This window comes from Pan paniscus, chromosome 5 (assembly GCF_029289425.2).
Source record: "Pan paniscus chromosome 5, NHGRI_mPanPan1-v2.0_pri, whole genome shotgun sequence".
Lineage (NCBI taxonomy): Eukaryota > Metazoa > Chordata > Mammalia > Primates > Hominidae > Pan > Pan paniscus.
The window spans coordinates 27,389,301-27,414,069 of record NC_073254.2 but is presented as its reverse complement, the minus strand read 5'-3'; the positions used below and the strand labels follow the sequence as shown (position 1 = coordinate 27,414,069).

At 40.6% G+C, this 24,769-nt stretch overlaps 1 protein-coding gene, 1 long non-coding RNA gene and 1 pseudogene across 6 annotated transcripts in view; 1 reads left to right on the top strand and 2 right to left on the bottom strand.

Annotated features, from left to right (window-relative positions):
* PHACTR1 (phosphatase and actin regulator 1) overlaps positions 1 to 24,769 on the bottom strand; it is a 574,931-nt gene that overhangs the window by 530,762 nt on the left and 19,400 nt on the right. For all 5 annotated transcript variants that reach the window (XM_024928986.4, XM_034961452.3, XM_034961451.3 and 2 more), the window contains one exon: positions 12,971 to 13,117. In XM_024928986.4, coding sequence (XP_024784754.2) covers positions 12,971 to 13,117 — 147 coding nt within the window. The remainder of the gene's footprint in view (positions 1 to 12,970; positions 13,118 to 24,769) is intronic.
* Positions 14,063 to 17,860, top strand: LOC117980526 (uncharacterized). The gene is made up of 3 exons (XR_004671836.3): positions 14,063 to 15,464; positions 17,472 to 17,620; positions 17,723 to 17,860. It is a non-coding gene; the product is annotated as an uncharacterized LOC117980526 (long non-coding RNA).
* Positions 23,810 to 23,959, bottom strand: LOC112440323 (U2 spliceosomal RNA; annotated as a pseudogene).

The window sequence follows — 24,769 nt, the reverse complement described above, 5'->3', positions numbered from 1 at the left end:
ACCAAGTGTCATTTACAGTAATTATTGTCAAGGCTGCCCGGTTGCTTCATGGCACAGGGAGGAGTTCTGAGGTGAGGGTAGAGTGGTATCTGGGGTGTAGGGACCATCTTTGGCTAAGATTTCAGAAACCACACTAATGATTTATTCCTGCATATTTAAAATGAACTTCTTACATGATAGGTTAAAAGAAAACTACCTCAGGCATTTTACAGCTTGAAAAAAGATTTAGCCATTGTGAAATTTTTCACAATTGTAATAATGTATCAAGCATTTAATTTGCTCAAAGCCTATTAACCAAGTGTTATTTATGTCAAATGCAGTAAAATACAGCCATGAAAATGATGTGGAATCACAAATCACGGATAACAGAGAGGCAGTGACTAACCAAAATTTGGTGTGGTCTGCATTATCCGTCACAGCTCCAGCCCCAGACAATTGGCTGAAACATGTTGCTTTTTTTAATGAATAAAATTTATAGTTTAGGAGGGTATTCTAAACTGTAAAACTCAAAGACCAAATAAATAAATACATAAATAAATACGTAAAAACCCAGTCAGTCATAAATTTGCTTCTGCCTGTTCTATTCCAATTGAATAACCTGGAGAAACTGTTTCTAGAACTAAGTCTCCTTACACCCGGAAGGCATTTATTGGTCCCGCACCAAAACTGTTGGGAGAAATCACTTTTGTTATTGAAAGAGTTGCTTCTTCACTGATTACAGCCAGGGTCATGAACAGCTAGAGCAAGGATGTTGCTGGAAGGCAGCGTGGCGCGAGGTCTGGAAGAAATGCAGGGCAGCTGGCTTCACAGCTGTGCGAACTGTGTCATTCTATGGTTTGAGTGGGAGGTAGTGAACAGCCCTAGACTTCCGCAGATCCACAGGGGATCTTTAAGTCTCCCCACTTCAGAACGGAAGGTTTGCCTTGAACCTTGGGTTGTGTTTTTGTAATGTCAAAACAAATAATTAGGGCATTCAGTTGGGGAAACAGGGAGAGGGTGAAGAAAAAGGGAGAGGTGATTGAAAAAGAAGGATGTTCCCTGGTTACTTGGCTGAGTGTCTGCCTTGGGCTAAGTTGGACTAGCAGCCTACGTGGCAAATCACATGGTCCTAGTAGGAAGTACAGTTGCTTCTACAGTTGCTTCATGCCAAGTGCCTTTTTGATGACTGTTATCAAGTAAAAAGATGAAGTGAGGTCAGGACCACACTAAGAAGTTAAAAATGTCTGTGACTCAAAAACACTTGTAAAATTCAAGCACTTTGTCTCTTACTAATGGAACATAATATCCTGAGGCCACATTTCATATAATGATGAGAGTTGACAGTGGAAGCATGGAAATGGCTTAAATGTAAAAATTGTTAAATGCTGGAGTCAGTGTTTCTGGGCTATTAGGCTGTATTGAGTTTTTGGTCATGGCAAAGGCAACACTTTAGGGGAAATCAGTCTATGTTTTGCATTTTTATTTTAGTGCCTTAGTTTTGCCAGAGCTAGACATCTAAAGCTGTCCCATTCACCCAGACCACATCTGTTTCTTGCCTTTGTATGGCACTTGGCTGTTGGCAAAGCATTTTCACATTTGGTTTTCAAAGTAGCAATGAAAATTAGGCAGAAAGTGTTATCCACACGTTACAAGTTTCAAAGGTTCAGAGAGATGATTCAGCTCACAAGCAGCAGACTTGGGTTTTGGAACCAGCAGGTCTCCAAACCCATTCACAGAACGTTTGTGTCCATTATTCAGACAAGAGAAGATGCTCCACTGGACTTCAGAAAGCTACGATTCTGTTGTTTGTTTGTTTGTTCTGAGATGGAGTTTCACTCCTGTTGCCCAGGCTGGAGTGTAATAGCACGATCTCAGCTCACTGCAACTTCCGCCTCCTGGATTCAAGCGATTCTCCTGCCTCAGCCTCCTGAGTAGTTGGGATTACAGTCGTGCACCCTCACGCCCAGCTAATTTTTGTATTTTTAGTAGAGATGGGGTTTCATCATGTTGGGCAGGCTGGTCTCGAACTGCTGACCTCAGGTGATCCACCCGCCTCCACCTCCCAAAGTGCTGGGATTATAGGCGTGAGCCACCGCACCTGGCCTCTGTGGTTTTTGATGTGATCTTCTGACCAACATGTACGGCCTCCCAAACTGGAAGGTTGTGTTCTATTTCTCCCCCCCTTTTTCTTTGCCTCCCTCTTTTCTTCTCCCTGTATCTCTTTCTCTGCTCTTCTTTTGTTTCCCTCCCCACACAACACTTCCTCTAAGTTCAGAGGACTATTGGAATTTCCAGTAGGTCTTTCTCATTTCCACGTGGCCATTTGTAAGAGGTATTTCAAGGTTGATTCATTCAACTTTACTCAGAGGATGACCTATTCTTAATGTAAATTTTCCTAACTTTCTAAGTCTGGGGCTACTTTCTCATTTGGGGCTACTCATATTCATTCTGTTGTCTAAGTAAGAAGGATTGATTAGGGGTAAAATATAACGGCAGGAAAATTTTCTCCTTCTGTGAGTGTTTCTGAATTTGTAACTCATTTGGTCTGCTCCAAAGAGTAAGATGTGGTCATCAGAAACGAATCATTTTTTAAATTTTTGGTAGAATCCTGGAGGAACAGAACAAGCATGAAGCAGAAGGAGAAACATAATGGACCTCATTCTCCACTTCGTGCTAACAAACACTCACTATGTGTCAGGCATTATTCTAAGTGCTTTACACTTATTTAATTATTTGCTCTTTAGAACAACTCTCTAAGATAATTACTATCACTAGTCCTATTTTACAAGTGAGAGAACTGAGGAAGGGAGAGGTTAAATGCCTTGCTCAAGGTCATACAGCCAGTAAGTGGCAGAGTGAGGATCAGAACCCAGGAAGTCTGACTCTAGGGTATATCGTCATAACCACTGTGCTACCTCAGCAAAGAATGGTCTTTGTCACTGCTCCTCTTTCCCTCTTTGCAGGGCCCATGATGACTTCCATGGTCCTAGGTCCTTTTGCCTTTGTGGGCCCCTTTCACTATACAAAGTATCAAAAACTATATTTTATGACTGTGTGGGTAAAAAGACAAATATAATCCATAGGTTGGATTACATTCATTTTTTTCCTTCTGACTGTAAAAGAAATTAAAACGTTTTTCTTGGCCCCTAAACTTATCATCAGTGTGGCCCCATGCCCACTGAGCCCAAGGGCTAGGTCGGTACTTACTCTTTGGGATTTTTCTTTTTCACCTTGACTCATGTCTAGACAAGAGAATAAATTTACCACACTCTCAGCCATTTAGTACCAAAGTAGGATTTTTTTTTTTTTTTTGCAAATGCCTTTTCTGAGTTTAGAATTAGCCCCAAGAAATCCACCAATTAAGTAAATGTTTTTCAAATTGTAGGTTGCAAAGTCATTTAGGTAGGTCATAATTCACATTTTTGTAATAAAAATATATTAGAGTGGAGTGGAATGGCAAGGGATGGGATAGGATACCATAGAAAACATCAGAGTAATTTGCACCTTAAGGGTATTTTGGAGAATATTTTATTTCAATTATAATAAATATGTATGTGTGTTATGTGGGGTGCCATAAAGTGCATTTCTCACAGTGAGTTCCAGCCATTCTTTTTTTTTTTTTTTTTTTTTTTTTGAGATGGAGTCTCGCTTCTTCACCCGGCTAGAGTGCAATGGCTTGATCTTGGCTCACTGCAACCTCTGCCTCCCAGGTTCAAGCAATTCTCCTGCCTCAGCCTCCCCAGTAGCTGAGATTACAGGCATGTGCCACCATGCCTGGCTAATTTTTTGAATTTTTAGTAGAGACAGGGTTTCACCGTGTTGGCTAGGCTGGTCTCGAACTCCTGACCTCAAGTGATCCACCCGCCTCAGCCTCCCAAAATGGAGGGATCACAGGCGTGAGCCACTGCGCCTGGCCCCAATTTTCTTTTTTTAATACTAGGGTAGGATACATTCCTAGTTCCATCTCTCCTTTAGCAATGTCCAGCTTTAAATGTGACCCTATAGAAAAGCTAGTAATGTAAGCTTGCTGTCTTATGGTAAATCATGTCTATTAAGTATACAGGTTTTGAAGTCATATGAAACAGAATCCAAATTCCAGTTCTTTCTCTTATTAGCTATAGTACCTTCACTATGTCATGTAACTTCTCTGTGATTTATTTCCACGTGGATAAAATTAGGATAATAATAATAATGTCAATCTCATGGGGTCATTGTGAGAAATAAATAAGAAAATGCTTATAATGTCAACTTAAATATTTATCTCTGGGCCCTATTTTTTTTTTTTTTTTTTTTGAGAGACAGAGTCTCGCTCTTTCACCCAGGCTGGAGTGCAATGGCATGGTCTCTGCTCACTGCAACCTCCGCCTCCCAGGTTCAAGCAATTCTCCTGCCTCAGCCTCCCGGGCAGCTGTGACTACAGGTGTGTGCCCCCACACTAGCTAACTTTTGGATTTTTAGTAGAGACTGAGTTTCACCATGTTGGTCAGGCTGGTCTGGAATTCCCGACCTTGTAATCTGCCTGCCTCAGCCTCCCAAAGTGCTTGGATTACAGGCGTGAGCCACTGCCCCCAGCCCAGACCTCATTTTTAACCTGTGACTTGCATAACTGCTTTTTCATTGTTTTTGAGACAGAGTTTCACTTTGTCTCCCAGGCTGGAGTGCAGTGGCTTGACCTCGGCTCACTGTAACCTCCGCCTCTCGGGTTCAAGCAATTATCCTGCCTCAGCCTCCAGAGGAGCTGGGACTACAGGTACACGGCACCACGTCAGACTGATTTTTTGTATTGTAGTAGAGACGGGGTTTCACCATGTTGGCCAGGCTTGTCTCGAACTCCTGACCTCAGGTGAACCGCCCATCTCGGCCTCCAAAAGTGCTAGAATTAGAGATGTAAGCCACCACACCTGGCCATAACTGCTTTTTAAATGTAGCCACTTGGATGTCTGATAGAGGTCTTACACTTGACACGTCTGTCTCTGAGCTCCTGACCAATCCTCCGTGCCCCCAAATGATCGTTCTATCCCTCCTACTGCTCAGGTGAAACCTATGAATTACTGCTTGCTCTTCTCCTCTCACAATCTACATTCAATCCATCATGAACGCATACTGGCTGTATCTTCAAATACACAAGGACCTTTACCACTTTCCACTGTTTCTGCTGTACCACGCTGATGAGCCACCACCGTTCATAGCCTCCAAACTGGCTTCTCTGCTTCTTCGGTGCCCCTCTCTAGTCTGTTCTGAACTCAACAGCCCCAGTGATCCTTTTAAAAATCTGTCAGACAGTGTTACTCCTATGCGCAAATCCCTGCAGTGCTCCACACTTCACTGAGAGTAAAGTCAAAGTCTTTGCAAGGTCCACCAAATTTTTTCTAGTCCCCATTCCTTCTTAATCCCCCTCTTCGTCTGCCTTCCTTACTCCTCCCCAGCCACACCGGTCTCCTTGCCATGCCAGGAACACTCTAGTTTAGGTCCTTTTCACTTGCTTGTCCTCAGCTCTCTCTCACTCTGCTCCCCACCCCATATTGGCATTGTTCATTCTTTTACCTGCACTGAAGAACTGTGTTCAAAGCCCTTCTCCTCCATGTTGTCTATCTTGAAATCCTCTCCTCTTCCTGCTCCCATATGCTGTACCCTCTTAGTCTGCCTTATTCATTTTTGTCTTAACACATTGACTTATAACATACAATACAATTTACTGATATATCTAACGTTTCTTGCTCATAATCCATTTTTGGTAGTAAAAATTCATGAAAGTAAGATGCTATTTGTTTTGATCACTGATGTATCTCAAGTGCCTAAAAAATGGTCTAAAAAAGGGCCCAGGTGGAATAAGAGAGAAACTCACGAATAATACAGGTTTTTCTGTACCTCTGATTAAACCATGATTTAATATTCGACCACCTAGTGTTTGGTTGATAGAGATCTGGCAATAATGGCCTTTCCATGTCTACAAATGGCAAATGAACATATTGATAAAGTTCAGAATTATCTCAAAACCAAGATGTATATTAAAGTCTCATCTACAGTTACAGCCCAAGTATTTGCTATCAAAGATTCTGCTGCTGAATTGCTAGTTTAATGTATACAAATGTGGCAACAAGGATCAATAGAAAGCCTACAGGCTTTTACACCGCACTTACATTCACAAATGTTAAACAACTACTAGTGTGATATTATTCCTGTTGTCCTTCAGTAACTGTGTAGAAAGTCATGCTAATCTGTCATCATTCAACAAGGCCATAAAATTGATTTTGTCTTTTATTTAACTACCCTTCATTATATAGAAGACTTGTAAATTAAAGCAATTAAAATGTCAATACTGCCCACTCCCCCACCCCGAAATCACATCCACTTTAGCACCTACCAAAGTGGGTAAGGAAAGTGAGAAACAAAATATGAAATACTAGAGTTTCTCTTGTACCATACAATGAAGAAAATGTTATATCAACTGTTCTTTCAGGCCCTTACAAGACATTGGCTGTAATGTATGTCCCCTTTTTCACCCCATAAACTCAAGGAGAAAAAAAGCTCTACAAATTGTCTTCTGTTCCCACCTGAATTTTAATTCTTGTACACTAAATAATGATCATGAATTCAAGTTGCATATGTCAAAAAGCGACTCCATAAATAACTTTACATTTTTTTTGCTTTAGTGTTAGAATCTACGTATGAAAATGTATTAATGTGCCTCTGCCGCATTTATTATGACGGGTAGGTGATGAACCTGTCAGTTTATATGCACGTGAAGAAAAAGGGAAAGAAGTTTCTTTGTATTTCATGGCTAGGTCAGTGCTTAGAGGTTAGGATCCTTCTTTCTGTGAATTCCAAAGAGATACTTTGTTTTGTAGGATTCTGCCATTTAGCTGGTCTGCCCACATGTTTACCTTCCCTGGTAATCTAAAAGGGTAAAGGGGAAATATAGATCTTACATACCCGTTTAATTTTAATTATAAAGGAGAACAGGTTAAAAGACTTGAAATGCCAATTAGGAGCCGAATTAGTATTTAGTTTCCTCACTCTCCATTTATTGCTAAAATTTCTTTAATATCTTACTCTATTATACAACAAATATCTAGAGATCATCAATTTGAATAATCCCTGAATATTCAAATTAAAAATATAACTAATATTTTGTATATAAATGTGCCTATATAATAGAGATTCATTCTTCTTTTAACTCAAAAATTTCCATAACTTTGCTGTGATCAAATATTTTCATTCTTATTGTAATGAAGCTATTTTATATGTTTTATACAACAAATAAGACTATCTATAAAATCAGGTGTAGTATGTATCCAGTAATACAGCTAGAGTTAAAAGTATCAGTTATTTTTAGATTGAATGGGACTTCAGAGACTTTAAATCTAAAACCCTCATCTTAGAGCTGAGTGAATCAAACCCCAAAAGGTTAAATGGCTTGCCCATGGTCTTAGGAAATTGATGCATTAGAATCAAATTCTTCTGACTCTTGCCTCACATATTTCCTATAAAACACACCTCTGTGGGATTTTATAGAATTAAATTATATAGACATATATAGACAAACCAAAAAAGTAATTTACCATGTAGCCATAAGATAATTGTAAATACCATACTTACATGTTTAAAAATAATAATGATGCTCAGACCAAAGATTCTAAGAAAATCTAATTACCCAACATAGATTCTGTGTTCAAGTTGTTTCACAAATATTTATGGGAAAGGGCTTCCCATTTACTCATAGTGTTAATTACAGCCATCCCTTGGTAACCATGAGATTGGTTCCAAGATCCCCTGCGAATAACAAAATGCGTAGATACTCAAATCCCTTACATAAAATGGTGTAGTATTTGCATATAACCTAAGCACATCCTCCTGTATACTTTAAATTATCTCTAGATTACTTATAATACCTAATACAGTGTAAATGCTATGTAAATAGTTGTTATATGATTTAGGAAATAATGAAATAACTCTTTACGTGTTCAGTACAGACGCAGCCGTTCATTTTTTAAAAATATGTCCCATCCCTGGTTGGTTGAATCCACAGATGTGGAACCCATGAATGCTGAAGGCCGACTGTACTTACTTTCTTGTACCTTTTAAATATTCATTACACTATCTGGGGTGATCTTCACTGGTACCATCTTAATGCATGACATAATGAGATTATCAGGTTAGCTAGCTCTAACTCTATATAGCACAGAAGGAGGGAAGGCTTCTACACTAGAGGCTCCTGGTGAGCTGTGAGATCCACCATTTGAATTCTGCCTACCAAATACAGGAAGCAATACTTAAGAGTTTGGGCCACCAAATAAAAGCCAGACCCACATGGTCTGCCTTCAATTTACAATCAGTAACAAAAAATGTAGTGAGGAACACACTGGCATTCTTCAGCAAAAGAGTGAAGGAGGATGCCTATCAAAACCTTTAGGTTGGTGAAGCAATCTCAGATCAGGATGGCAATAATATTTACAATTTGCCAGCCCAGGCACACTGGCTCACGCCTGTAATCCCAGCACTTTGGGAGGCCAAGGCAGGTGGATCACAAGGTCAGGAGATCGAGACCATCTTGGCTAATACAGTGAAACCCCGTCTCCACTAAAAATACAAAAAAAAAAAAAAAATAGCCAGGCGTGGTGGCAGGTGCCTGTAGTCCCAGCTACTCGGGAGGCTGAGGCAGGAGAATGGCATGAACCTGGGAAGTGGAACTTGCAGTGAGCCAAGATGGCACCACTGCACTCCAGCCTGGGTGACAGAGTGAGACTCTGTCTCAAAAAAAAAAAAAAAAAAAAAAAAAAAAAAATATATATATATATATATATATATTTACAACTTGCCTAGGGACAGTTCTCATTGCTAAGTGATGATGGCACATTCTGAGCTGCCACTTCTCTATATCATGGGCCTCCATTATTTAGCTAAGCGATAAGGGTGGAAGAGAGGTACCCTGGGACCTAGTTTATAACTTCTTTTTGTAGACCCATCCATCCTTATAGGAAACCATAGCAAGCCAGTTCTGACTGCCATTGTCCTCTGGGCCTGAAAGGGTGAAAGAGACCAGTGAAGGCCATTAACAGCTATCCTTGGTGGACATCCAGAACCAAAACAGATCTCAGCTTTCCAAAGAGAATAATTATGCTGGTGTTGACCATACTGTTAATTTAAATTCTCCCCCATACAAAGCAATTCTGATATATCAACAGAAGTTAAACCTCCTTATGATTAGAAAAGGACACATTTTTCTCAATAGTGCCTAATAATGGTTTTGTGTTTTAAACTATCCTAAATCATCAGGATGCCTTGCTTTCCTTCTTTTGACACCCCTTTAAGAAATATAAGATGGGCTTAATTTTTCTACTTACTTTCATTCACTTTAGTATGTAATTATAGAGTTTTTCAGTTTCAGCAACTTCTATGTATCAGGTAATCCTCCATATACTGTCAATCTAAAGATAAATAGAATACACTAGCCCATGGGAAAGTACCTGCCAGATGAGCTGCAACTCTTCATTGCACTGACTGCAATGCAGTGAATGAACGACCTCATAAGGCAGGCTACACTCTTACAAGATAAATGTCAGTGATGGGTTCATTCTAAGTGAGAATACAATTAGAAACACTTGCTACTAATAGTGTGAACAGACTCTTCTGTTCCAGGATGTCCTTTTAACACATTTGAATTCCTTAGGGGAAAAATCCCTTTTTGAATGTTTTAATCTTTGATGTGTCTGGGTAACCTTCGACAGATATATTGACTTAATTTTCTTTTGCACTGATAACATCTTCAATCATCTATCAATGTTTGTGTCTACTAAATGCTGAACAGAAGTTAAAAACCTAGAAAAAGGACTCTTAGAAAAATAAAAGTCATGGTTCAGAAAATTTTTGTTATCTATGCTCTCAATTTTAGCTGAAACTTGAAATTAGCATCTTCATACATTGATGAAAGACCCACATTTTGGTGCTATTCTTTGACTGACTTGCCACTGTAGGTGAAGAAGTATATCCTTCACTCAAGCTGCAGAGTTATTTCTGAAATGATATTATTAAGTACTGTTGGAGATAGGGTGTAGTTGAAAAATCCTTAAGTGTTTAATTAGTATTCAAAATGCCCAGTCCACTTTATTTGGCAACTGGACGATTAGTTTAATGATTTAGTGATAGCCAAGTAAAAGGAATATATGTATATGTATTCCTTGAAGCATTGCTAAACCTCTAAAATATCAAACATGGGTTTATGTATAATTAGTGGTGTGGGAAAGCAAATATTAAACATAAATAGTTTAAGCCAATAAAAAATTTCTCTGGAAAGAATAAACAATAAGTAATTGGGGGCAGGATTGGAAAGAAAGGGCACAGGACTTGCTTAAGTGTTCATAAATTGTGGTTAAGACATAAACAAAATTATCTCTATGCCCAGATTATGTAATTTATGGGGAGTGTGCATGCTTCTCTGTTCAGCAATGCTGATAACAACACTAATAGTTTAATTACAACTTGCTGCTTAAGGAGATAAACAAGGCTGTTTGCTTTTAAAACCAGGGGTTACAATTACTCTTAAATGCGGGAGAAAGGCACATCTGTGAGTGGATCTTACTTCGTTAGGGAAGCAACCAGAAACCAGCTGGAAATAAACAAGCCCCAGGAGTGAGCAGTTGGCGCAAAATTAGAGCATAAACGCCCGATTTGAGCAGCGGGGCAGTAGGCGTGATGCGTAGTAAATAGGCAGCAAATGTAGGTGGAGAGGGATGAAAAAGTTTTTGGTAGCCTGATCTTATGCATTTTCTTTGGGACTCCATCACAGGAGGGAAAGAGTACCCATCCCTCCACTGTCCAACTTACAGTCACTTCTCTGTCTCGCTTCAGCACCACCAAGGGAGGACAGCTCCCCTGACTGCAGTACAGAGCAGGCTGCTAATGCCCTTCCTCCTTTAACAATATCCTCTCTGCATTTCTCTCTTACTGGTGTCTTTCTTGACACTTTACATTAGGAATATTTTAAGGGACATATAGAAGGGACTGAGTGCTTGTCTGGCTTCTTTATTTCCAGATGAAACAGAGATAAGTCCTGTCTGAGCCAATCTTTAAATTGGACTCCAGAGCAATTTAACCAAAATAAAAGATTGCAAGTCACTAGGTTTAATCTGGTGACAAAGTGGCTCAATGTAATTAATTGAGTAGCAGCTGAAACTTGAAACTCTTGTTTAGCACTTTGTTTTATTGTTTTGTGAGAAAAGTACTAGTAGAAGGTAAACAACATTTACTAACTGCTGCTTTGGCTCTGTTCCTCCTGGGCTAAGCAAAGGGGTCAATAGAATAATTTCCAATATCACTTGGTTGGGAAAACAATCTTGCTCCTAAAAGAAACTATTATCGATCCTTTGTGAGACCCCTCACTACCACATGCTGAATCTGAAGCATAGAAGTAGGGGATTAACAATTCCAAAGTGGGAACCATGGACTACTACAGCATGCCATAGAAAATGCCAAAGCTTTCTAAATAAACTTGTCTTCAGCTCCAAAGTCAGAGGCAAACATTTAAGAAGTGACAAGATATACATGATTAAAACCACAAATCATCAAGACAGGAAAATTATATTCCAAGGCAGTTGGCCACTCTGGCACTTTCAGTTACCATTCTTCCAGCCATAAGGGTATGGTTGCTTAGTCAGTGCATCTTGTTTTTCTATGCAGAGTTTTCTCTTTTCTCTAAACTTCTCAACAGGGCATAAATACCCATCATCTGAAGGTTCTCTTTGCTCCAACACATGCACCATGCACGCACATGTGCACACACACACACACACACACACAATTTTGTTTGATTTAGTCCCATTTCCAAGAGTTTAGTTTCCTAAAGCAAAACGTGCCATCTGCTTTTTAAACTTATTTTGAAAGGCAGTCTTCAGGAAAATGCCCTCACTTTTATTATAGTTGCTAGAATAATAAGGGACCTTGGACAGGAAGAGAAAACCAACTAGGATGGAAGCTTAGGAGTCATTCAGAAAAGGCAGAGCTATGAAGTTAGTGGTGAACAACTTCTTCCCAGTGATAGTGACCACACACGAGTAAGGCACTCTAGAGTCGAGTTGGGAGCAGCAGCAGCAGCAGAGGGAACAGTAGATGCTGGACTTTACTCATTGAGTAACCTTCAGTGGACTCAACTGAGGCATTTTTTGACTCTGAATCCCTCAGTCCTCCTTCTGTTGCTTCCCTTCCCCCTCCTCCTCCCTTCCTTCCCCGCTTCCTTCCTTCCCTCCTTCTTTCCTCCCTTCCTTCCTTCCCTCCTTCCTTCTTTTCTTCCCTAGCACCCCACTGCCTTCCCTCCTTGTTTCCTTCCTTTCCTCCCTATCTTCCTTTCTCATTTCTTCTCTCCTTCATGTACCTCAGTTACCCTTTTCACTTAATTCGATCTGGGCCACTTTGGGCACCAGTTCCAGGGACAGCATCAAGTCACCTAACGTGCATTCTCCAGACCATGCTATTATGACCAGCACGGTAGCTTCCCAGCTGCTTGGTGCAAGGAAAAGGTTCCGTTCCAGGCGGCCAGCCCCGCCCCCTCTCCCCACTCCAACACCGCAGCGGCGGCGTCAACCCGTCAAAGCCAACAGAGTCTGAATGTCACCAACAAGTTCCACCCCGTAGTAGCCGCGCCAGCCAACCTCGCCCGGGGAGCCTCGCCAGACCCCGCGCCCGCAGCCTGCGCATGGGCGCGCGGCCCGGGCTCCAGGTTATTCCCGGGATCACTGTGGTCACTGACAGCACTTCCTCCTCCCCGTGCCGGGGAAGCCCGCGTGGGACTCGGGCGGATGTGGGGCTGCACGCGCCGCCCTCCCCCACCGTAGCTCGCACACACGCCCTCTGCGCACCGGAGACACAAAGAGCGCGAGTGCTGAGCGCCCGACTGCGGGGGGCGGCGGGGAGGACGCCCGGGAGGGGCGGGGGCTCAACAGCCGGGGAGGGAGGGAGCAGGGCGGGGGCGGGGGCGCGGCGCCAGGGGCGTTCTTACCTGCCCCCAGGTTAAAGGAGATCCTGGCCTCTGCGAGGTACGGCGTGTCGCTCTTGGAGCGCACTCTCCGGATGGGCCGCCGGTCTATATCATCCTCCGAGGATGCCGCCATTAATGTGGGAGGCAGGAGCAGGGTCGCCCGGCGAGCTGAGAGGGAGAAGGAGACGGAGGGAGAGGGAGAGAGGCGGAAGGGGGAGGAGGGGAGAGGAAGAGGCTCGCGCACGGGGGAGGGGGAGGGGAAGGGGGAGGGGAGAGGAAGGGAAGGGGTGGGGAGGGAGTGGGAAAGAGAGGGAAAAAGGAAAAAAAAGGGAGAGAGAAAGTAAGAGAGCAAAGGAGAGAAAGGGGTGAAGGGAGAGAAAGAAAATCCGTTAAGGATCTGTGGACTGGAGCAGAGATCAGGCTATCCCTGGCTGGCGCCCGGGGCTCCCCCAGACTCCTCTCCCAGCCACAGGGCCGAGGGGCCAGTGCTCTCGGCTGACACCCCGCCTCCCGCCTGCAGCCCCAGTTTCCAGCCCTTGGCACAGATAGGCTCTTGCGAAAGGGACGACTCCAACGCAGAGATGCCCAGTCAGCACTGTGCCCTCTCCCGCCAAACGCGCTTACTCTGCCCAAGTGCACACTACGGTCTCCTTCACCCACAGGCTGCTCTATGTGAGCGTGCCGCGCCAGCAGTCCCAGATCCCTGCGTGGAGTTACTACTTCTGGGGTGCAAGCCCTGGTCCCGCTGGTCATGGAGGAGGGCATTGTGCCCAGCCCAGCGCTCTCTACTCCCTTACTGCCAGGCAAGAGCTCAAACAGAAAGAGAACTAGATCTGAAATCCTCAGAAGTTTTCTTATCTGCCCCCTTACAACTTAGAGGTGGGGAGTGGAGGAAAAATGTCTAAAGTTTGGGAGCCGTTTGGCAGTAAGGTTTCTAGAGTTGGTATTTTGAATGTAAAGTAGGTATATGCATGCAGAATTGAGTGGCCTTTTCTAACCACTAACTTCTGGGTTGTGTTATCTCTACATAAGTACTCATTCATTTTAACCGAATTCCTCTTTATTTGGTCACAAATAATAGTGTTTGGGTTGGACTTGTAGCCTCTACAACCTGGCAACATTGTTTCTGCAGGAGAGGTGATCAAGGAGACTTTACATTTCTTTGAACGCCTGCACTGCCCCCTGCAACCCTCCCTGTAACACAGCAGAAAAACCTAGAAAGGTTTCTGGGGTGTGAATAAGAATGATGTGATGCTCCTGCTGAACCTATTGATGGGCTAAACCCTTTAATGTTTGTCTTTCTGCAGCTGTAGGAACTTAGTCTTTTTGTGGCCTGGGTTTACCACTCTTCTATCTAATAAGTGCCCACCTGGAGTACAGATTAAATCTTACCTTGCTTCCCTCCCTGCTACAAAGGACATCTCAGTGTGGACTCAGGGGAAGTGCTGATCTGACTGTGCAAGCCCTCCCTCTCCACTTCAGCGGTCAGTTCTAACTCTCCACTTGCCTTTTCTCATTCTAGAATCTTCTTCTCTCTTCGTTGGTCTTTTACCTTCACACGTGCATAGTAACTACTCATTTTAGGAAAAATATACCTGCCTTTGGCCTTGCTGCTTCCTCTATCTGTACCATAATATTTCCTTCCCATTCTGTTTAATCTTCCTGTGGAACTCCTGGCCATCAGTCTCTGTTTTTACACTCCAATCTCATCCTTTCATCCCCGTCATTGGTTTCTGTTATTTTAAAAGCCTTCTATCCATGTCCTTCTAATAGTCAAAACTAATTCTTTCTTAGCTTCTCTGAAATACTTAGTAATCCATCATTCTTGAAATAATCCCATCCTTTGCTAGGCTATCTCCCTAATCTGATTTCTAATTGTTGGCCAGTTCTCTGTGTTAATCTGAAACTGCTTATGCTGGCATTAACAGCCCTCTACAACCTGTCTTTCCCATCCTCATCTCCCATTATTTACCTCCAGTCTGCTTGGAACCACCCCAACAAATCTGGCTCATTTTTGTATCTGCACCTTTGCTTAACTGACGCACCACAAATTTCTTAACTATAAACATTTCCTGTTCTCTCTCAGAAATGTGAAGTGACTAGCTCATTAGTTTATGGCATGAACCCAGCATATAGTAATTAAATTTTCAGCAAGTTTTGTTTGTGTTCAGACTGGAGTGCAATGGCATGACCTTAACTCACTACAGTCCTGACCTCCTTGGGCTCAACCAGTCCTCCCACCCAAGCCTCCTGAGTAGCTAGGATTACAGGCATGCACCACCATGCCCAACTATTTTTTTTTTCTTTTTTGTAGAGATGCGGTCTCAATATGTTGTCCAGGCTGATCTCAGATCCTTGGCCTCAAAGGATCCTCCTGTCTGGGTCTCTCAAACTGCTGGGAATACAAGCATGAGCCACCACAGCTGACCAACAGCTATTTTTGAATAAAGTAAAGGAAGAGAGGGAGGGAGAGAAGAAGGAAGAAGAAAAAAAAGAAAAGAAGTGAAGGAGGGTTGTGAGTACTCATAACTAATGAGTGGCTGAACTGGGGACCAAATCCATGTATGCCTGATTTCAAATCCTATGCCCTTAACTAGTATTTGGATTTGCTAAGTATATATATTTGACTGATTAGCCACCTTTCAGATTCACTTTTCTATGACATATGCCTCATTATTATGTCCCGTTTATCACTGTTAAACATAGTTTTAAAGTGAAGGCCTCCTCTTCCAAGAGGCGCAACAGAGTCCTATATGGCTCATCAAATGAATTATGAAAGTTAATACTTTCAAAGGACTAACAGGCTGTAAACCAATCTATTGGTTGCAACTTTCGGGTTCAGGTTCTTAAGGAAGTGCAAAATGTAAGGAAATAAACAATTCTAAATACTGTATGAATGGTGCCTCCTGTGAATTAATGCAATCTATTTGATTGTTCAGAATTTGGAATTCCCCATTCCTTTCTATTCTCATTCATCAGCCATGTCTCTGGAAAAATGATAAGGTCATCTGGAGGAATATTTACACTTAGCTCTGCCATTTCAGAGAAGTACATCTTTGAATTTCTGTTTCTTATTCATTTAACATTTTAGAGGATTAGGAACTTAATATTGCTACCACTTTAGCTTTATCCTTCTTCAAAGGAGTTTAAATGCACTTTTGTATTATTTCATTATAGGCTATTTTATTATTGAAATAATTCCAGATAGCTAAACTTTTGACAAAAATGGGCATAGAAATACTACATGTATCTCTGTGTTATTGAATTCTTTTTGAGACAGGCTCTCACTCTGTCACCCAGGTTGGAGTGCAGTGATGCAGTCTCGACTCACTGCAGCCTCCACCTCCCCAGGCTCAATCAATCCTTCCACCTCAACCTCCTAAGTAGCTGGGACCACAGCTACATGCCTCCACCAAGCCTGGCTAATTTTTATATTTTTTGTAGAGATAGAGTTTCGCTATGTTGACGTAGCTGGTCTCAAACTCCTGGTTTCAAGCAATCCGCCCAACTCAGCTTCCCAAAATGTTGGCATTACAGGCCTGAGCCATTGTGTCCAGCCTTGAATTCTTTTATCACATTTTTATTTCTAATTGGTATCTTCCATTTCTTGACTTCTGTGATTTACTTTCTTTGTCTTTCATCTAATTTTTTCTATTCTCTTTTTACTTTGCCTTTCTTTTCTCACACCCTTCCTTAGTCTTCATAACAGTTCCACACAGTCAGTCCCTTTTCATGTATCCCCTGCTACCCTATACAAAGGACTCATTTTAAGGGCTTGTCCCAATATTTCCACATTCTTTAGTCTCTGGGACTCCTTTCATATTCATGACCTCTTTTCATAAAACATCTGGCTGCATGACATCAGTGGAAGAGTGCTAGGGGTAGGCATCAAGATGGTGGGTGCCACTGCCAGTAGTACTACTACCCCACCCAAGTGACACTGGGCAAGTCACTCTACCAGCATGGGTCCCATTCACCTCCACTATAAAAATGCAAGGGTCAGATATCATGATCTTAAAGGCGCTGCCTAACTCCAATACTCTAGTGTTATTTGTAGCTATTCTTGTATCTCTGCTTTCCATAAATATCTGTGGTGTATTTTGTCTCTTAATCTAAGAAAATACATTGGTCCTTTGTAATGAATTATATTTAGAAAACCACGTGGCATCCATACTTCTACCCAGGTGATTTCCTATTTTTTAAGTCTATTTTATATAACTCTGCATCCTTTAGAATCTATTTTTCCCCCTCATGCTGTTTCCATCATGTGACAACACCCACGTGATTGTTTATATGTGTGCATATGTGGATGTAGGCATCTGTACAGAAGCATTGAATTCAACTGTGACCTCAATGACTTCTAAATGTAGTTTTTATGCACCCTCCCCACCCCACTGCCACCCATGATTGCTTCTTTCTAAATATGACTCCTGACTTGGGAAGAAGGCATTTTCTCTTTTCCTTTTCCTAAAACCAGTCAACATTTTAACACTGTAGACTCTTAAATGTGTGTTATATCCAGAACTACAGCCAAAGAAAAAGAAGCAGCCCAACAGAGAGCTCAGGAAAATTACACTTCATACATCCAACTGCTATGGAAGAGGATGGAGGTGAGAAGGGGAGGGAGAAAGAAGGATGTGATATTCCATCCCCATTAAGAAAATTTTTCAAGTAAGTAAACCTTACCCTTTAAAAATATTACTCAAAATATGTTTCTAGGACACTCCTACATCAGAATCACTTGCGATACTTGTTAAAATGTCTATTTTTCAGGCCCCCAATCTGAACCTACTGAATCAGAATTTGAGGAGATGAGACCTGTATACCTAGATTTTCAAAAGACTCTCAACTCTATCCACTCTCATCACTTCTATTTAACATTATACTGGAGGTCCTGGCCAGGGAAGTAAGGCAAGTAAAAAAAAATTCCAGAGATATAATGATTGGAAGGCAAGAATAAAATTGTTGTTAGTCAAATATGTTATGATTTTATACCTATGGAATTCATAAGAATCCACAGACTGTTAGAAATAAGTAATTTTCAGAATGTCACTGGATACAATATCAGCATAAAACATCATTTTTTTGCTGCTCTGCCTATGGAATAGCTATTCTTTTATTCCTTTGGATTCTTAATAAACTTGCTTTAACTTTACTCTATGGATTTGCCTCAAATTCTTTCTTGGGTGAAATCCAAGAACCCTCTCTTGGGGTCTGGATTGGGACCCCTTTCTGATAACATCTTCCTTACGAACCGTGAAGGGATGATATTGAGGAGACTCCAGACCCAAAGGAAATAGATTGCAGCACTGACTGGCCGATTTTGGAGTCAAGGAAACTTTTCTTTTTATTGACAGCTTTTAACAATTGAGTAAAGTGTACTCCTGTGAACAAAATTTGGAGCACATTTCTTTCTCTCTTCCTGATTTCTCCAAAATTTGGAAACTATTTGTGAATATTCTTAACTTATGGCAATATACTTGTTTGCATAAGTGCAATGAGAATCTGCTTTCTTTTGCAACAGGACACAATTGGAGAAACTGGTTATTTTGCCAAGGCTTTGATGGGAATGGCGTGGTTCCCTTTAAGGAAGCAAATTTGACTTATAGAGCCAATAAAAGCCCCTTGGGAAAACTGGCCTCATACCTTGTCTACACAGTACTTGTACAGGGCTCCTGACCTATGGTAAGTAAAGAATAACATTTTCTTTCAAAGAACATATTTATTTCTGCCTTCATTTTGTGATGTACCCAGTAGTCATTCAGGAGCAGGTTGTTCAGTTTCCATGTAGTTGAGCGGTTTTGAGTGAGTTTCTTAATCCTGAGTTCTAGTTTGATTGCACTGTGGTCTGAGAGTTTGTTATAATTTCTGTTCTTTTACATTTGCTGAGGAGTGCTTTACTTCCAACTATGTGGTCAATTTTGGAATAAGTGCAATGTGGTGCTGAGAAGAATGTATATTCTGTTGATTTGGGGTGGAGAGTTCTGTAGATGTCTATTAGGTCCACTTGGTGCAGAGCTGAGTTCAATTCCTGGATATCCTTGTTAACTTTCTGTCTCGTTGATCTGTCTAACGTTGACAGTGGAGTGTTAAAGTCTCCCATTATTATTGTGTGGTAGTCTAAGTCTCTGTAGGTCTCTAAGGACTTGCTTTATGAATCTGGGTGCTCCCATATTGGGTGCATATATATTTAAGATAGTTAGCTCTTCTTGTTGCATTGATCCCTAAGAATAACACTTTCTGACAGGCCCAGCAGCCCCAGGTTATCTAGGGACCTCAAGAGGAGAGGAATCATATAGATATTTAATGGTACAAAGCCATGGCTGGACTTGGCTTTAGAAAACTCTTATCTGAGTTTCTTTATGGAATAAAGTTCCATCAAAGCTAATTTAAAAGCCTATGTGAAAGGTAATTATTCTTGCTGCACTTTATACAAATAATCAGGGCAAGTATAAGACTAAGGTTTACTTTTGCAAACAAATTGGTTCTATTATGATTTGTCTTTAGCAAAAGTGGGAGACTGGAGAGAGAAAAATTATGTTTCAAGAACTGTGGTTCACCTGTTATTAGATTCTAGTGTCATCAGTTGTTTTTACGTTTGTTTTTTTTTTTTTTTCCTGCAATTTAGACTAACCCTGCTTATTCTTGTGAACTAACAAGTAATCTCTGGGTGCTGCTCAGAAGAAACAAAAATGAAAGGTAATGGGTAATGCAACAATCTGGATTAATACTCTAAATTCTGGGCACATATTGGAATCAGCTAGTGACTCCATATCAGGTTGGTTCCAACAATTGCCCAGTTCATGGAAAGCCTTCTTATTTAGTTTACTTGGAATAATTTTCCTTTACTGTTGTGGAATATATTTGCTGTTGTACTCTTTGTGTAGGAATGCCAGATAAGCTTACTGAATATTTTCTTAAATTGAACACTTATTATTCTTCCAGATATCATCTTTTGCCAGATCTGAGAGTTATGAATGACCCTTGCCATATGTATGCTTTCTAACTGAGCTCCTCTCTACCCTGAGTACCAGAGACCCTAATAATTAGGAATATCATCACCCCTATTCAACCAGAAGCAGTTATGGAAGCTGGATCTTTGTCTTTCTACAACCCTTAGGATTAAGGGTTCTCTTGTAAAAAGGGAGGAGGAAATGTCAGAGGCATTTGAACCAGAACAAATCCATCTTGAATAAGGGCTGGGTAAAATAAGGCTGAGACCTACCAGGCTGCATTCCCAGAAAGTTAGGCATTCTAAGTCACAGGAAGAGATATGAGGCTGGCACAAGATACAGGTCACAAAGACCTTGCTGATAAAACAGGTTGTGGTAAAGAAGTCAACCAGAAGCCACCAAAACCAAGATGGCAACCAGATTGACCTCTGGTCGTCCTCACTGCTCATTATGCGCTAATTATAATGAATTAGCGTGCTAAAAGACACTCCCATCAGAGCCATGACAGTTTACAGATGCCATACCAACATCCAGAAGTCACCCTATATGGTCTAAAAAGGGGAGGAACCCTAAGCTCTGGGAACCACCCACCCCTTTCCTGGAAAACTCATGAATAATCCACCCTTTGTTTAGCATATAATCAAGAAGTAACAGTAAGTATAAGCAGCTGAGTGGCCCATGCCTCTGCCAGTACAGTAGCCATTCTTTTATTCCTTTGCTTTCTTAACAAACTTGCTTTCCCTTTATAAAAACAGACAAAAAATCCCCCCAAAATCATTTTTTCTATATAGTAGCAAAATTAGAAAATGAAAAATTTAAAGTATCATTTACAATAGCATCAAAACCATCAAATATCTTGGAAGGAGCACAAAGAAATCTTTTGAAATGTAGGGAATTGTATGTTGATTTGGGTCATGGTTGTACTTTTTAGAAAAGGTGATAACTTTCGTAAAAGTTCAAGTCACACATTTTATATTTGTGCATGTTGCTCTACACATGTTATATATCACTAAAAAATAAGGCCCGGTAAAGTGGCCCATGCCTGTAATCCCTTTGGATTTACTTTGGGAGGCTATGGCAGGATGATTGCTTGAGCCCAGGAGTTTGAGACCTGCTTGGGCCACATTGCAACACTCCATCTCTACAAAATTTAAACATTAGCTGGGCATGGTGGTACGTGCCTGTGGTCAATTTACTGGTGAGGCTGAGACGGGAGGATCGCTCGTACCAAGAGGCTGAGTCTGCAGTGAGCCATTTTCATGCCACTGCACTCTAGCCTGGGCAACAGAGTGAGACCCTGTCTCAAAAATAAATAAATTTATTTATTTATTTATAAAAAGCTTCTAGCTTATTAAGATGCAGAAATCAGTTTGAGAATTACCGCATTTAACATAAGTACTAATACTTAGAAAACCACAGTATTAATAAATATGAAATTTAATCAATCAATTAAAATAATGTATTGATGACTTGGGCTGTCTTTATACATATCAGCATTTTATTATTTCAAAATTCTGTCTTTTTTTGGTGTGTCTCACCCTTATTTTTAGGCTATCATCCTGTCTATTTCTGATAATGATGATCTTTTAAAGATTCAGGTCCCAGCATTTTGTGCCGCATTAAAAATAACAACAGAACAGCAGATAACTGAGTTGGAAGTATATGTAAGGCATAAGAAAAGAATGATGACAGTGGGCTTCTTGCTGTGGACAGTTAAGCCTTACTATGTCTTGTTAAAACAGCATTCCCCAAAATGCAGAGGACATGTCACAAGAGCGTCGCAGCACTCGGTTTGAAGGGGCTTATATGGGCCAAATCTGGGACAATTTGAACACAAAAACAATGAAGTCCACTAGTGAATAATAAACCATTATATATGGATACTCATTAGTTTTGATAATAAATGGATAGATTAAAACTGGTTTAAAAAAACATAAATAATATAATAAATTCAGGATAGGGGAAGGCTCTTGGTTTTGTTTGTTTGTTTTTGTTTTTGAGATGGAGTTTCACTCTTGTCGCCCAGGCTGGAGTGCAGTGGCATGATCTCGGCTCACTGCAACTTCCGCCTCCCAGGTTCAAGGGGATTCTCCTGCCTCAGCCCACTTGAGTAGCTGGGACTATAAGCACACACCATGACGTCTGGCTAATTTTTGTATTTTTGGTAGAGACAGGGTTTCACCATGTTGGCCAGGCTGGTCTCCAACTCCTGACCTCAAGTGATCAGCCTGCCTCGGCCTCCCAAAGTGCTAGGATTACAGGAGTGAGCCACCTTGCCCAGCCTGGCTCCTGCTTATACTAGAATGCTGAGAGCTGGCTCGTCAACGTGGAGGAAGTGCCAGAAGTTGAAAAATCATCAGTTTGCAGCCATCATAGTAAAGATCAAGCACGAACTGATAAGGGATGCTAACTCTAGGGGAAAATTTTTAATGATGGGCGGGATATTTTCATGGCCTTAAAGTTTCCCCCCATACACTTACTAGTTTCAAACTAGAAAGGGGACAGCACCTTCACTGAGCAATTAAAATTATCATCACCATCGAGGGACGAATGGACATTGGATGCCTCCAGAAGTGATGTCTAGGGAAATATATAACCACCTTTGGAGCACCCCAGACTAGAATGCATAAACATAAGTCTAATCATGAGAAAATGTTAGACAAAATTAAAGGGAAAGGAAACTATATTTTTCACAAATGCCAGTGTTTTTAAAGACAAATTAAGGGTGTGAAATTATTCCAGATTAAAGAAGGCAAAAGAAGACAGCCCCTAGACCAGTACTGGATTCTAACCTTAGACTGAATTGACCCTAGACTAGTTCCTGTCCTGGAGGAGGAAAGTGCTTTAAAGGACATTTTTGGGTCAACTGACAAAATTGAAATACAAGGAGCAGATTAAATTAAAGTATCAGTGTGAAATTTATTTCAGGTGATAGATGCGCTGTGGTTATGGAAGACACTATTCCCACTGTTAAGAAATGGGCCAGGCATGGTGACTCATGCCTATAATCTCAGCATTTTGAGGGAGGATCACTTTAGGCCAGGAGTTTGAGACCAGCCTGTACAACATAATGAAACTTTGTTTCTATAAAAAATTTTAAAAATTAGCTGGGCTTGGTGGCACACGCCTGTAGTCTCAGCTACTTAGGAAACTGAGGCAAGAGGATTGCTTGAGCCCAGAACTTTGAGGCTGCAGTGAGCCATCATCATACCACTGCATTCCAGCCTGAGTGACAGAGAGAGACCCTGTCTCTTAAAAAAAAAAAAGAAAGAAAGAAATACACAGTAAAGTATTACGAATAAAGGATTTTGATGGTTCAGAAAAAATCAGATGTATATATATATATATAAAGTCATATATAAAATCACATAAAAATACACACACGCAATCATACATATATATTTCCTCCCTCATCTCTCTGGACACATATGTGTGCGTGTGTGTGTGTGTGTGTGTGTGTGTGTATAAAACAATATCTCCTCTGTATATATACCATCATGTGCCACATAATGGCATTTTGGTCAATGATGGATCACATATACAATGGTGGTCCTATAACTATACCATAGTTTTACAGTACCTTTTCTATATTTAGATACACAAATACCATTGTGCTGCAGTTGTCTAAACTATTCAATACAAAAACGTGCTGTGCAAGTTAGTAGCCTAGAGCAATAGGCTGTACCGTATAGCCTAGGTGTGTAGTAGTCTATATCATCTAGGTTTGTGTAAGTACACTGTGATGTTCATACAATGACGAAATTGCCTAATGACACATTTTTCACAATATGTCCCCATTGTTAAGAAACCTGTGAATGTGTGTGTATATATGTGTAAGGTATATATATGTATATACATTTACATGTATACACACACGGTGTAAAAATGGGTGTATATGTGCGTATATATTTTATGTGCGTATGTACACACAGATACGCACACAGACACACTACTCTCTAGACGAATAGATCAATAGAGACAAGAGAGAGCAAATGGAGTAAAACGTTATTAATAGGTGAATCCACACTTGATCTTAGCCAAAAGGCCAAGAAGCAATTTTTTAATAGGTGAATCTGAGAAGAGTACATATGTATTCTTTGTACTATATCGTTTTTGCAAATTTTTGTATTTTTAAATTATTATTTTTTAAGTTAAACAGTGATTGTAAAAAAACATGTTTATTCTTTTCTATTTAGGAGAGTTTCCAAAGGTTAGAGATGATGCCCCATCCTTACTTTTAAGTTTTTCTGAAATATTATCATTGTCAGATAGTCCCACAGGCTGTGGACAAATATTGATATTAATATTTGCCCATAGATATTGCCCACAGATTGATAATACTGTGGACAGTATTGATATTAAGGGTAATATGTCCTAGACTTACTGGCAGTCTTTGAATTTTTGTATTGATTCTGGTATATTATAGTCAGGCAGATTTAGAATCTGGGCTGTATAGATAAATTATATCTCACCATTTTGCACATCTAACATGAGTTAGAAATATAAGAACTCTTACACCTCACAATTAAACCCAGTACAATATCACTAATTATAGTGGCAATATTGAAAATCATTCATGAAAAGCTACAAAATGTAAATGATGGGGATGAATATGATTAACTATAATAACCCAACTTTCAGTAATAACTTGCTAATCTTAAATAGGTTTCACAAAAATATACCAAAAAGTTTTTTGGACTTTTTATTACAACTAAATTTAGTACATAGATCCTGGAACATTTTTCTTTTTCTATGCATATGAATACTTTGCTAGAAAACAAAACATCTGAGGAAATGTTATTAGTACATCTCAGTTCTCGCTGCTTAAACTTGTCATTAATGGAGCTGTCCACTACACAAAGTTCTG